At 45.8% G+C, this 15344-nt stretch overlaps 1 protein-coding gene across 1 annotated transcript in view; it reads right to left on the reverse strand.

Moving 5' to 3' along the window:
- Positions 1-15344, reverse strand: part of LOC108108765 (MOXD1 homolog 2) — a 110670-nt gene that overhangs the window by 38241 nt on the left and 57085 nt on the right. Inside the window, exon 3 of the mRNA XM_017216932.2 lies at positions 55-210. Within this exon, the coding sequence (XP_017072421.1) occupies positions 55-210 (156 nt within the window). The remainder of the gene's footprint in view (positions 1-54; positions 211-15344) is intronic.

Genomic DNA, 15344 nt, shown 5'->3' on the forward strand with positions numbered 1-15344 from the left:
AAACTTTGACCAGTATATCTATTAAACCGTTGACTCTGGGTGGACTGAACTCACCGTTATGGCGATGTCGTGACTGGGGTCACACGTGTCCAGCTTGCGTCGGAACCGGAGGACCGTGTGCGTCGCATTCTCGTAGCCCAGCATCAGCATATAATCCTGCGAAGGATCCACCAGGGGTTCGGGGTCGCCGTTCCGTGTGACGTGTCGATCCTGTAATTAAATGCAGCGAAAGCGAACGGGGATTAATGAATGGAAAATGCGAGAAAAATGAGAGAAAAATGCTTAATTTACTCAGAGCTTTTGCGTCTTTGTAGGGACTCTGTGTTTCGTTCGGGACCCGATATCGGACATATTTTCATATCATTAAGCAAGAAGTCCCCCACCCGTGTTTTCTGGGCTCTGACCCCCCAGAAATGCAGAGCTTTCCCAGCATGGGAGCTCACGTTTTCCATGTACATTTATTACATTATGTGCTCTTTTTTTTCTGGCTATTTTTCCCTTGGTAAAATAATTTAAATTTTCTTGCTCCTTGCTTAGTCCTTGCACTTTTAGCTTTTCCAAGTGTTTTGACAGAGTTGCCAAGTTTAAAGTTCTATAAGTAGTTTTGGCCAAGACGAGAGCAAGAAGCAGATGAGCAAACCCTTTCTCGGTTTAAAAATACAAAAATTTGCTTGGGCTCCTGCCTCGAAAGGACCTCCATGCCCTCCCCCGCTTTTCCCCATTTCTTCTCCGATTCCTTTGCACATGTTGGCCAGCCTCGTCGAACACAGAAGCCAGATATCCGTGGGTGTATGTAAATTCTTATACATATAACAACATGACCCCTGTCTGCCTGCTCAATATTTGGAAAATGTTCTCTCAGCTTGTTGTGGCTGAGTGCTGGGCGGTCGATGGAGGGTGGTGGGTGGCGGGTGGCGGGTGGCTAGGTGCCTGGTAAAAGGATTCGGCTTTTCATATTGGCAGTTGACTGCAAATGGGCGTTATGCCTGCCATCTTCCCTTGTCAATCCCCGTCCCCATCCACCGCTTTCTTTCTTCTTCATCTTTTTGTTGTTTGGCAAAAATTTTGATGATGTTGGCAAAGTCAAAAGTGAAGTGGGTTGAGGAGGAGGAGGAGGAGGTGGGCAGAGAGATTGGAACCTCTTTCCGCCCTCTGACCGTAATTGAAGCTGATGGAATTCGGGGAGTTGTCTTCAATGTGGATATTTCAAAAATTTTATTGATTTAATTATTTGTTTTCTTATGGAAAAGGAAGCAAGGCTCTTGCTTTTCAAATATTCACTTTACCTTCTGTGTGTGGTAGAAACATCGAAAGGTTCGTTTTGGTTTCCACTTTGCCGAAATTCGATTGAGATGTTAGACTATTTCGGGCTTATGAAATCTCAAAGCCTGAAAGGTCTGACAGATGAAATAAGTTTTGAATTACTTAACTGGTTTTGAATTCAATAATTTCGCTATATTCATTCGGAAGATTGCATTCTCCATCATCTAGAAGGAAGCACCCAGCTGGTGGTCAGTTTTCCACGCCACCCTCCCTCCCTATGCCACCTGAGCATTTGATTTATTTGTGTTAATGCCCCGTCTTTTATCACACTTAACAGGATGTGCACTTTCCCAAGCTGTTTTATCCCGGCTGACAGATTATAGCGCATAGAAAAAAGTTATCCATCTGTCTTACCCTCGGCCGGAGCCCCTTCCCACCACTCCTAACCATTAGATAGCAAAATGAGCGTTTTCCATCATCTAATTACATCGAAAATTTCCCACAATACACACGCAAGCGGAGGGGCTGACTCACCCACCCACGAGCACACACACCTGAGGCTGTTGCAATTAATTTGCCCCAATTTATATCATCTGGATCCACCGCCGCGTGTTGTTGTCGAGCGAATTACATGCCGGCATTTAATTAATCATATCTCAGGGCCTGCGCCATTGCCATTTGCCATTTTAGTTAGCTAATTAAAAGTTTTTTCTCCGCTCGTTCCGTTTCATTTCGTTTCGCTGGCTGTTGCTCTGCCGAAACATTTAACATAAATTTTGTAGAATTATTTCCCATCTATGGCGTAGATAATATTCCTTCCTTTCCGTTCCTCCGCGGTCCCATTGCTGTCCCTCTCTTTGCCAGGTGGTAATCTGGGAACGCATAATTCAAGATCGCAGGCGCGCAGTTCCTTTTCCCGTTTTGCCTGTTTTGCACAGTTTCCCTTTTAATTTCACATTATCTACTCAAACCTGAACCCACACACACACACACACACACACAACACTCGTACATAGATTCGTACATACAGTCATACCTTGACATGTTTCTCGCTTATCTAGAAAAAAGGGAGAGGGAGAGACAGCAGCAACTGACGGAAATTAAAAATACGCGCTGCAATGTTGCAAGCACCCAACATGAAGCGACGTTATCAAAATCTGCGTGTGCGTGGGCGTGGTCGGTGGGCGGAAGGGGGCTAAGAGAGGGGGCTGGTTTCGCAGGGTCGTTGAGGGGTAATTATGCAAAAAGGGAAGGCGCATAAATTTGCAATATTCTTGGAGCTGCTCTCAAATGCCAACGACGTTTAAACTGCTCACAACTTTCTTTTATGGGTGTGTGTTGCTATCTGTGTGGGTGTGACTGTGTGTGTTGGCAGCACAAAGGCGTCGAAGAAGAAGCAGAAATGTCGCCAATGTCGACTGAAGGGAACTCTTAGCTTTTGGAATGAAGAATGAAGAGTACATGAGTTTTCCAAGGGAATTTGGAATAATTCCCATGGTTGCCCTCAGAAGTATGCTACACTTTCAGCTCTAGCAGTCAAAATCGAAAAAAAATCTATAAACTGGTTTCTATGTCAATAAATTGATATAACATCTTCAGTATATTGCCTAAAGAGTATTTCCCTAGGAACTTCAAAGAAATTTGAATTTCCTACTTCCTTTTTAAGTTGCATGCCACGTTGACTCGGCTCTCTGGTTGTACTTGTCGCGGGTCCTCGACGCTGCGTTTCCCCACTTGCCTGCACCTACACCTACAGTCTCACCTCTCCATCCGGATCCGGTTCTCTACTCCCTCTCCTTTTCCTTCCCCATCTACTACTCTGTCCCGTTCTCGTTGTCAACGCACACGTTTTTTTAATTGCTGAAATTTTATCACACCTTCATGGTTCGCAGGACTCGTAAATTGTAATCCTTGCGCGGCTCTCGTCGCGTCTGCCCGACTACTTCTGCTCGAGCAGACAGCTCCTTGCCCTGGTTTGGCCTTTTTGCGATGTTGTCATTAACGTCGCTGCCTCTTAAGCATTTAATAGCCTTGTCAAGACTTTAATGCCTTTTAGCCGGAGCAGCTCTCCTAATGTGTGTGTGTGTGTGTGTGTAGGATGGTGGATGGTGGCCGGGGGAAATCAATAAAAGCAGCGCACAAATTAAGCACCTTTTGAGCTCCTCCCCTTGCCAGTTGGTTTACTTTGCTTTTCCAGGCCGCAACGTGAATTTAATAGGATTATGCAGCAAACACGAGGAGGCAGCGGAGCGGAGGAGGCGCAGGCGGGGCAGAAACTTATGCAAAGTCCTTCCACTCTGTGTCGCCGTCACTGCATTGCTTCGAACCCGTTACGCCCTCACACAACATGAGCCTAATTGTCCTGATTTTGGCCTGATGGAAACTTTTCACACTCACATTCGCAGAAAGGATTGGAGAAGACCTCCGCCCAAGTTTTGTTATGCCAAAAACAAACTTCGGCAATTTATGATAATTCAACGTCAGCTGGGACAGTTCAGTGAAGTACATAGAGGGGAACCGTCATCACGGCAAACTGAGCCCGACTCCGCTCAAGTCATCTGAACTCAGCTGAACTGACAGCTGGCTAGCAAAAGCCTTAAAATATGCTCGAAGCACACATTAAACTTATTGCCAGTCCTCTCTGCCTCACACTGCCTCACTGCCCCTTCTTCGCCGACTAATGCCCAGCATCGTGTACAGATTTACTCCGCAGCAGACATACAGCAAAAGGGTTGGTTCTCCCACTCACCAACTCGCCCACTACACATATCACACGAATATCAAAATGCTATCCCTCCTTTCTCTATATACACAGACTACTAATATGCGCCTTCGGAGAGTTGCCAGCAAAGTTCTGCGGAGTTTTCACGCTTTGAGAAAGGTTTGCAATCTACGACAGGTTTCCATGAGTTAGATGGAGCGAGCTCTAGGGAGAACGCAAGAAAGGTGATGAATGAAGCCAAAGGTCTCGCTGAGAGCGAGCTATTGATCTCGTAATTTCTAGAGAACTATTCGAGCCCACCTCTGTGGCACGCCCCTTCCTGCTGCCAACTGTCTTAGCTATCTATTGCCATTTGCCAGTGCCAAAATTGTATGCAGTCCACCCACTCCACTCCACCCCCAGACCTGCTCCTCCGCACATCCTGTTAAGTTGGTGGCATTGTAAATTGTTTTCCTGTGCACTGCTTGTCCTTCCCTTCCTGCCCCATTTCCTTGGCTGCCAGCCTGCCAGCCTGCAGTTGATGTATGCTACAGGAGCTTCTTTGGAGCTCCGAGTTTTCCTGCTCCCACTCTTGCCCGCGCTTGTTTTGGCTTAGGAATTGATGGCGTCGCCGACGTCGTCGTTTGATGCCTTATGTACATTTGATTACGTATCCGCCATGTTGCCTGCCTATTTGCCTGCAGGAGTGCACAAAGTCTGCCCTGTGTGTGCGAGTGTGGGTGTGGGAGGACATCCCTCCGCTCTCCCTTATGTCAGCGCCAAAAAGAGAGCGCGCCTCTGGGCAAAGTCATCAAGAAACGAAAACCCAGAATCAGGCTCCAACCCATGCTCAAGCCCAACCAATTCCAAATCCCCCATTCTCTCGCCGGCTGAGGATGCTGATGAGTAGTAAGAACTCAGTGGGGAGGGGGGTCAGCTTGATGATATTGGCATTGGCAGGCGACTTCAGTTGGCTTAAATTACCGCTGCGAGCAAGTATATCAATTAATATAGTTAAAGTGTGTTCAATGGGGGGTGGATGGGGCACGTTGAGTGCTTGGGATTGCATTGAAGCCTCAACCAAAAACCAAAGGAGCTTGTATCCTTCAGCCAGAGTGCTCTTTAGCCCCGGACTCGGGCAAATTAAATCGCTTTCAGTTGATTTTGAGCCATCCTGTCCGCCTGTCCGCCTGTCCGCCTGCCTGTCTGTCTTTCTGTCCATCATTCAGCCCGGACTCATCTTCGGGAGCTGCGTGTGTTTACCTAACCCTAGACTTTGGCCAGCTTTCTACATAAGCAGCATATATATGCAGACGCTGCAGATTGCTAGTTAATATTTTATGAAATCAAACAGCAACAAATTGTGCAATGCAATGCAACTTGGCTGGCACCCTCTCTCCGATTGTAAACACTGCATAGATCCGGGCGAGGGAATCCTTCATTCATCTCCCGCCCAGATCAAAGACCACCCATCCACCCACCATCCATTTCAATCTATCCCCGCCTCTCCATTCATGCAGATAAAAGGCATTTTATTAAAATTGAAATTGCCCAACGGACTTTTGGCTTTTATTTTAGATTAAATATCAATCACTTTGTCTTGTTCAGTCAGTGTGGCAATTTGCCTCTCCTCGGGAAGGGAAAAAGGGCGGCCGGGCCGGTGAATGACAGCAATTGAACGAGTTAAATGTTCTTCAATGGTCATATTACATTAAAACGTCCAGTGATTATGGCCCGACTAAGGCTGTATGCAATGGCATTAAGCACATATAAATTAGTCCGTGCCATTTGTCAGACCAGTGGCCGCACAGCCCCGCTTTCCCTCCGATTTTCCCGCACTTTTCCGTTGATAACTGTTAAATTCATTGATGCATTAAGCAGCGTTGGACAGTCAGACAAAAAGTGGCATATTAAAATGATTAAAAACGGGCGGGGCCTGGGAGGTAAGGGGGCTGCATGGAGTGTGGAACGCGGCCGAGTGAAATGCAGCTGCAAACAATCAAAATCAAAGTGGAACACAGAGCACGGAAAGCCCGACATCCGGATTAATGGAAATGAACAGTGGGCATACGGAAAAGTAGTCCAATTGGGTAAAAGATAAAAATCGCTCTTTTTTTGACTTATGGGAGTGCGAATTGTAAATTAAATGACTCTGGCAAAGTCAAGATACATTTCAGTTTAAGATCTATCTAAAGCTAAAAAGTATTTCAAAACAGAGCAGTAATAGCCTTATTGGCGCAACTTGAAAATGTTGCATTTAATGGCCAAGAAGAAGAGATAATTTGATTGTTGTTCTAACCCCTAATTGGACGGCACTCATCAAAGGGATTCTTTAATTTCCAAAGTCAACGCTTGTTTAATTTTCCACTTCTGGGATCTCTCCACTCCCATTGTTTTTTAGCACTCTCTGCTCTCCAATCTCCAATCTCCACTCCCTTATCCGCAATCTCAGTGGCTCAGCCCCGAGGGGGAACTTGATTTGCCCATTTGCATTAAACAATTTCTGGAAACCCAACTGCTAACTCCCAGCTCGGCTGAACTTGATGGCTGTCCATAACCGGAGGGGTGGTGACGTAATGGATGGCTGGTAAGGGCCGGGGGTGGGGGCCAGCAACCCTTTTAACTAGTGCGCTCAATTAATGTCATGTACACAACCCACTTAGCTAGTCCCCACTGTACTGCGGCGTCATCATCAATGTGACATACATATCAAAAAGGCAAATTCAATTAACAAACTTTGCACGTCACTCAAAATTAACTCTAGGGCGTTCATCCAGACACTTCTTGCCATCCCCTCTTATCCTCGAACAACCACTCCCACCCCTCCCGTGTTGACAAATACCGCAAAAATAAAAAGGGAATTCATAAAAAATGTAAAGAATTATGAAGGGAAACAAAGGAAGCGAGATAGAGCGAGCCAGCAGAGGAAGTGACTATTTTTTTATATATCGCTTTCAATTGTCCGAGAGTGTGCCGCCCAAATGCTGTTGGCTCTCTGCCTCCGGCCACGCCCACTCGCCTGCGGATGCGGATGCGATTGCGAATGCGGATGCGGACGCTGACGCTGATGATGGCACTCTGCTTTTTTGGGGCGGGGCCGTGAGGGATAGCCCAACGCATTATACAATAATGCGTTTTTATAGTAAAATGAAATTATGAAGACGAAAAATTGTATTTGTCATATTGTTAAGCTGACGTCTGTCAGTTTTTGTCTCAGTCTGCGGGTGTCTCTTTCGCAGCTGCGGTGGGTGGTGTTCGTCCGATACCCTGGAAGTCAAGGGGTTGCTCCTGCTCGGACTCACAGGATACTTAAATGAGCAGGCCGTGTGCATACCGGACTTCCATTAGATCTCGTTTTGAATCATCAATCTTAACAATGATTAATGGGAAAGAAAACTTTACTCTTTTGTATCTTTTAGTTTCAAGAGATATTATGAGCTAGTGAAATCTTCCTACTGGGTACTCCATTCGTTCATCACCCCATCCTACTCTGTCACCCAGTTTGAACATTGAAACCACTTTTTAAATGCGATCCGTAACGGCTGCCATCGAAATCTGTTGAATGTGTCTCTCACACACACACACACACACACACACACACACAGATCGACCCGAAAACTAAAAGCAAATTCAAATAAATTCCCAATCCCTCAGTGCATTTTTAGCTCTTCAGCCCGTTGCGTGGGTGGTGATGGTGATGGGTTGTTGGCTGTGGGATGGGACGGCCTGTCTACGTGTCGTTTAGCATAAAGGGGAGGGAGGTGTTTCGAGGGGGTTGGCTGCCCTTAAGGGCTGCATTTATGACACTCCATTTGTCAGGCGAATGAACGACGGCTGAATGAGACGAACGAACCAAACGGAATGGATGGAAGTGAAATGAAATGAAAGTGTGTGAAACCGAGAGTCGGAATTGAGGGATTGGCATCGAGATGTGTGTCCTGGGTGTCCTAGGACGCTCCAGCTCCTTGCCCTGTTCTCCTGACTCTGCGAATTCAATTGCGCTTTGGTTTCCAATCCGCAATCCCCAATCCTGAAGCCCTGACAGCCTCCCCAGACCAGCCCTGCCTTCCCCGCCTCACAGACGAGTGTTTTGTTTGAAAAATTTTGAATTTCGCCGCTGACTTGGAATCGCCTGACATTGACGTTTATTAAGCGTTTTTGACACTTTCTGTGCCACTGGAGAGTTATCTCAGAAAAATGAACTTCCACTCATCCCTCGACGCAAGTCCCCTCTCCCTCCGTGCCCGCGGGCCCACCACTTAACCACTCAATGTCAGTGGCAGATTGAGGATTGCCAGCGACATTCGGATTATATGCCTCGGAACGTTTTCGGCTATTTAATATTTGTGCAAAAATTTTATTTTAATGAGCAAATGGTGTCTCCCTCCGTCCTCCTCCCGCATCTTCCCCGGCGCATATGTGTGTTCGTGCACCCTTTGTGCCAGCTGCTCCTTTTTGGGATTCAGGGATCTCTTTTTTTGTTGGTGACTTTGTTTGGGAGTTTGATAAGCTGTCAGCCCTGAGGGTCGCTTTTCAAAGGCCAAATTGATGAATACCCAGCGTGGGGAAGCTGGGATTTTCACTTTAATAAATGCGACGCGACAAAAAGAGTTAGCTGAAATTCAAAACAACTTAGATCCGAGATACGAACTTCGCGTAAATGACTGTCATTTCCATTTTGCCAACAGCTCATGTATTTTATGGCCTACTCTTGAGCACAAAAAATGGCTCATTTCCCGAGAAACGCGCAGGAAAATCCTTTCCCTAATTACTTGTCCACTTGCGTGCTCCCTTTTCTGTCCAATTTAGCCGGCCGTCCCTTCCGTTTCGTCTATTATTAAGGCCATAAATCCATGATCGCTTTGATATGAGGCCTCTTCTGCCCAGTTTTTATTTCGCTCCTCGCCAAAATGCCCCCAAAAACGTGCCGAGATGCCGGAGCCCTTCGGCTTGTTTCCAATTTCAGGGGGAAATGTTGCAAGTCGGGGTGGCGAAGATAAAAAATGTAAATATCATTGTTTGCGTCATAGTCCAGGAGAGCTTTTCGGCAGGGCCCGAGATGGAGGCTTTAATGGGTGGTGGGTGGTAGGTAGTACGGCAGCCAAGCGGCGAATGCTGAAAAAAGGTTAACAACGACATTGGCATTGTTTTCACTGCCGGGCGAGCGACTCGGAAAACACGTTTTTTGTATCTTCTCCCCACTTCTCTGATTTTTGACAAGTTTGCAAAAGGTTTCCCCTGCGGACCCCGGGGAATGAACACCTTATCACCAACTTATTGCATCCGCCGGCAACAATTTCGAGAGTCTCGGCCTTGTTTGTGTGAGTGTAAGTGTGTATGTACATGTAGATGTAAATGTGGTTCGGGAGTTTTCCCCTTTCTGGACACACACACTTGCACGCACGGAGTTTCCCCGTATACTTTGTGTTGTTGGTTCTTGTGCCTGGCGGCGGATACGTAAAACGTTTTAATTACATTTGTATGTTAAAACTTCAATTGACGCAGGCATAGCCCGGTGCCCCAAGCCATCGCCATCGCCAACCCCGAATCCTTGGAACCCTTGGATCTCCCAACCCCATCCCTCCAGCTCTTGCTCTGCCGCTCAAACATTTCGTTGCCTCAAACGCTTTTGAACTTTAGACGGGGTTCGGGGAGTGATTGCGAGTGTTTGTGTGGGAGTGTCTGGGTGGCGATTAGGATATAACTAGATTCCACTTGCAGGCGAGTTTTTTGATGAAGGTAAATGGCAATCTAGGAATACATAAGCCTGAGCTCTTGGGCTGTGTATTTGCACTTTCCCCCGAATGTAAACAAACAGATTTAATGTCAAAAGTCAAATTAATTCCCTATAATATTCAGAATTTGATATTTCCATGAACACTTCGTTAAACACACAATCAAAATGCATGTTAAACCGCAATTTTTAAATAACGTTTAGAGAATTTTAGTTGCCTTTGTTTGGGTAAATTTGAAAGGTATTTAAGTTTTAATAAATACTTTTTAATATCTTAAATTTTTGTGTTCATGAAAAATTTCTGGTAAAATGACTGAATATATTTTCTTTCTTCAATTTAGTACAAAGGAAGATTGCAAGTAAGAGAAATATGTAACAAAAGAAGTTTAAGTCGTTTTAGTTTATTGTTTGTATTAAAAATAAAATTATAAGCAATGACGTTGTTCCTCAGTTTTCCTATGGCTCATCAGACTTCGCCTCGTTCTTTGTTTTTATTTCGTCTAAAGCCCAATTTAATTTAACTAAACTGTCAAATCAAAAGCTCAGGCCCAGAACAGGCAGCCGGATAAAGGACGAGATGGAGAATTAACCAGGCGCTCAAAGTCAGCCGAGGGAGTGGGCCGACCTCAGTCGGGTCCTTAGCCAGAGGATCCCCCAAGAGGACATGAGGCAGATGTGGAAGAGGCGACAGAGCCATAAGAGGCGGAAATAGAAGGGAGAGCTGTCAACCTAAGCGGCTAACACTTGTGTGTGTCAATTTTATTTGATGAAAACACAAACACAAACAGAGGCAGATAGACGAGATGGACGAGATAGGGGAAGCTGAGGCTGGCTTGTTGCTATTTGTAGAGCGTTCTGATTGCTGTCGCAGGACAGGCCATCCCGGACAGGATTGTGGGCCAGCTGGCGTCCTCGTAGTCCCCTTTTAGTGCCAAGTGTTATCGGTAAACAAATAAAAAAATACATTCGAGTGAATGGCGGGGAGCAGCCGGAGAAAGGCCTCGGCCAGGGGCTTTCTCCTCTTGGCCCGCTTTGTGTTTACTTTAGGGATAATTTTCCACCCACACACACACTCGCATGTGGCAGGACCTTTCACTCACCCCATTGTTCGAGAGCAATTCCCCAATCTTAATTCACTCAAATTCGATTATTGCTCCGTGCACTTTTGGGCTCCGAGGTTAAAATAAACTTTCCAGCCAAGCAGTCATTTATTTCCACGTTTAAATGGGTGGAGCGTGGAAAAGCCAACAAAGCAGCAGTAACAATAATGGCAGAGGCGCTGCCAGAGCTACACGGAATGAATTGCTTGGGGAATTGAACCGAGCGAGAGTGCAGGCAGGTCCTAGGAGTGCAGATATAAGATCATCTGATAAACCCATTGAGCTAAGCTAACTTTAAGTCCTTTACAGTGTTGCAGAATCTAAAATGGCTTTCTGCAAATGTATTTCTTTAATCTAATCTATCACAGCGTTCAGGAATCAGCTTGAGAAGGCAATCTCTCCAGATTAAATGGAATTATGGAGGTCCGAATATAATATCCCCGACAAATCAACTTTTATTTGGCTGACTTCACTTCCAATATCCGGGCATCCAATTACGTTTTTTGTCTTGCCCCCGCACCTCGGAATTATTGTTATTTATCAGCAATTATTTAGGCACATCTGCTATCTGCGGCAACCACACTCCGGAGACGCCCCGTGCCACCCCGCCAGCAACAATTTCACACATCCCCCAATTGCTTTACCTGCCCCATCAGACCAACTCATTGCTAGATTAACTCGATTGCCTCAAACGCGGAAGTGTAGTGCAGGCCAACCCCCCGTCTCCAGACTAACCCCTAGTAGAAGTGGCCAACCCCCAGGGGCTGGAGCTGAGCTGTATCTGTTTAAACTTTACTTCGTGCCTCGCTGCTTTGTCCCTGAAAGCGTGCTGTAATTTCTGGCCCTGGGAGTCACTCCCCCGAAAAAGGCAGAGTTCGCTCGGGTGTTGCGCTGTTTCGGTGTTTCGGTGTTTCGGTGTTTTGGTGCTCACCTTGCCACAAGGACTCAAATTCACAAACACTCACACGCACTCACTTTGGGCGAGGCACGCACACACACTTGCCTGCGGAGAGCAATAAAATAAAAATTGAAAACACAAAGGATTTATAGCTCCAATAGGTTTTCAAGGAGCCTTCAAAAGCTCAGTACAATTGCTATGAGGGCTACGGGGCTACGAGACCCCGGACCAAACCTACCCAGTCTGGCTGGTACTCTCAGCTCTCAGCTCTCAGCTTTCAGACCAACCGAATCGAATTTTTTGATGGAAATTGGTTGTAGCCGACCGAAAGACACTCAGTGCCTTGTTTATATATGGCTGTCCCTTAATGCCTTCACTTTCCCCTTGAGGGTTGACCATAAACCAGCTGAACTCGTTCTAAGGCAAGGCCTATTTCATTAAATTATTAATATTTTAGTTTTTTATTTGTTAATATTTACTTTCCATCAGAAATAAACAAGGTAATTCATTTCAGTTTAACCGTTTTAATCCCTAATAAATAAATAAACAGGCTAAATCAAGCTTAGCTGCTTTGACAGACTCCTATTTATTCACATGTTTAAACTTTTCTGCATAATATTCCTCATTGTCCAAAGTCATTCATAATTAATATACCCCAGCTTATACTCTTTGTTCTTGTACAGGGTAAGCATATATAAAGGGAAGATATATTTAAGCAGCCATTTCATTGTTTATGTGCCTGGGTGTGTCTCTGTCTGCCTTTTTTGCCATAGGATTGTCTGTCGGTCCGTCGGTGGGCATATGGCGCCCACAGATTTAACTTCTCTGATTATTTTTCCACTTCCTGCAGCCGGCAAGCCCAGCCACCCACCCATCCATCGAACCGCCCAATTGTTTCATTCCCACCAACCTTTACCTATATGTTCTACCTTTTTCGCCCAATTTTTACATTGATTGAAGTATTTTCCGTTTTGTCGGCTTTCGCACGCCTCGGGCCATGTGGCTTACGGATTTGGATTTGGCTTTGGCTTTGGCTTTGGCTTTGTCTGCCTTTTAGACACATGCAAAACAAACAAGGCAGGGGGCGGAGGGTGCCGAGGGAGGAGCAGGAGCATTTATCCTTCGGTGAAGGTGTAAATAAATATTCTGGGAATTCAGGCAGCTACGAAAGTTTTGTTCTTCCCCAGTACGACTTTAATGAGACGGAAGCAGCTTTGGATTCTCCGAAAGGGAAATTTATACAAAGTGAAAAGCTGCTTTGAAGGCTCTGCTTTGCTTTTCTTGCTTATTGAGTCCCTTGTTTTCTGGATTTTTCTTTCTTTCCCGAGCTGTCCTTTCCACAGCTTTCGGGCCCCGAGAACAATATAAAAAGTTGAAGCTGTTGGCGAAATAAAAATGAAATTACTTAAAATTTGTCACAATAAGCTGAAGCTGCTGCCGCCATCTCCGCTTTTCTAGCCACGATGTTTGCCTTTCTGGCTTCCCCCCGCAATATTATTTTGTATTATTAAAATTGTTTCAAATTGCGAGGGACGAACCTCTAATAGCTCAACAACATCAGCAACAGCAACAGCAACAGCAACAAAGCCCTCTAATGGACCATATTGTGCGTTTGGTTTTCATTTTTATTGCGAATTTAGGCATCATTAGTTACGGTTTTTTAATAAAAGACCAACGGAGGCCACGTTGCGGTCGTCTTCCGAGCGGACTGGGCCAAGTTTGATTTGTGTGCATTTTGACCGCCCTAAGTGCGCCTTTGGGTGCCATTGTCTCGCTCGATGTGGTCAAGCTTTGTTTGACTTCGAGCTCGTTTCGGGCCGCAAAACTTTGACAGAAAAGTTCAAAAATAAAAACTTTTCTCTCTGGCCATTTGTCCGAGGCAAATGGACAAATGTACGGGTATTAGCCAAAGATGTTGGCCCAAACGATTTCAATCGCCTGAATTATTGAGGCACTCTGAGAGCTTTTCGGTCCCTCCCTCGGTTTGATTTCTAATTAATTTTCCATACTGAATAACCCGAATGCCTGGGCATATTTTCACCGCCTTAATCGAGTCACTCGAATTCCATTATCAGCGTACATCACAAATACTTATGCAAATAACTCAGAGCTTTGCCCTGCCCAGCTCCCAATCCCGGCTTATAGCTCCGTCAGTGCACTTGTCTTGGCTGGCTGACGGGTTGGAGTCGGATTCAGAGGAGTCCGAGACAGAGTCCACAATCTGTGGCACTTTAACACCTACCTTGGAGGGCAGAGCTTATAAAAAAGAGAGGGAAAAACTACCGACTGATGACTGGCCCGGCAATCATTTTTCATGCTAAGCTCCAACGTCAGCCATTTGGTTTATGGCCTTAATCCTTTTCTACATAAATGAGACCCGTACCCAACCCAGCTCAGCGAATGCCACGCATTTCATCATTAGTCAGCGGACGTTAATGCCCAGTTCCAGTTCTCAGTTCCCGGTTCTCTGTTCCATGTTTCCTCTTCCCGATCCCAAATCACCCCCGTCTCCGGCTACTGGGCATGGTCGGGGGACTTATGGGGGAGCATATATATTGACGCTGCCTACGCATTTACATTCAAGAGTATTTATATGTGAATCGAGTGAGTGTGTGTGAGTGCTTTACCCCAGTACAGCAGCAATAATCAAGAGGCCGAAGCGTTGACTAAGTACCCAGGAAGTGCCAAGGTTGTTGCACTCACTCCCCGTCGCCTCTAATCGCCCCTCCTGCCCTCCTGCCCTCCTTCCACCCTCTCGAACGGCCTGGTCCAGCGTCCAGTGGCTTTTAATTAACACGCAGCCTAGGCAGGGGATCCTCGGCCACAGCATCCACAATCCGGCAGCCTCATCATCGTAATCGTTCTCTCCATCGTCATGATGAGCTGCGGCGGCTGCTTCTATTTCCAAATCAATTCCATGCAGTTTTTAATATGTGCACTGGGAAAAACTGCCACTAAGAAGTAATCATTGTGGATGTATTAAGTCTTAAGGTCAATCCCTAAAAGTTCAAGGAGTTCTTGGTGCTAGAAACTATTTGGAAATTACTAGTTCGTAAATATATGATAATGTGAAAAAGTACAAAATCAGAACTTTCATAGACATATCACACATTTTAGTTGGGAAAGTCAGTACAAGTCTGAAATGAACTCACTTTCCTACACATTTTTCCCAGTTTACAAGTGCACACACACTGGGCCCCTTCCTCAGCGTCATGCATGCACATATATGACGACTTCCCTTACCAATTTCTTGAATATGATGTCATGCTGTGCAATCTCCAACGGCCCCTCCCCTGCCCGATGAAAATCCCCCAGAAACCGCTCGCAGCGGGCGGCTGTTTAGCGCTTAATTAATGATGAATATAAAAACTGCCGCCGCAGCGAGGAAAGAGAGCGGCCTACCCCGTGGATGCCCAGGCTGCAAGTTATGGAGTTTCGTTTAATTTCCTTTTTACTTTCGCGTTGCGCTTGCCATTCGCCAATTTCGATGTCATTTAACTTGCGGCTTAGAGCAGCTTAGAGGCCTTTCGAAAGGAAAACACACATTTTAACATAAATATGCTTTCACGCAACTGCATTTGGCGGTGTGGCATCTGCGGTCCCGTTACCGGCTATCAGATGCAAAAAAGAAGAAATAAATAGCCGAGG

The sequence above is a fragment of the Drosophila eugracilis genome, unplaced genomic scaffold, assembly GCF_018153835.1.
Source record: "Drosophila eugracilis isolate 14026-0451.02 unplaced genomic scaffold, ASM1815383v1 contig_2154, whole genome shotgun sequence".
In the NCBI taxonomy this organism is placed as follows: Eukaryota; Metazoa; Arthropoda; class Insecta; order Diptera; family Drosophilidae; genus Drosophila; species Drosophila eugracilis.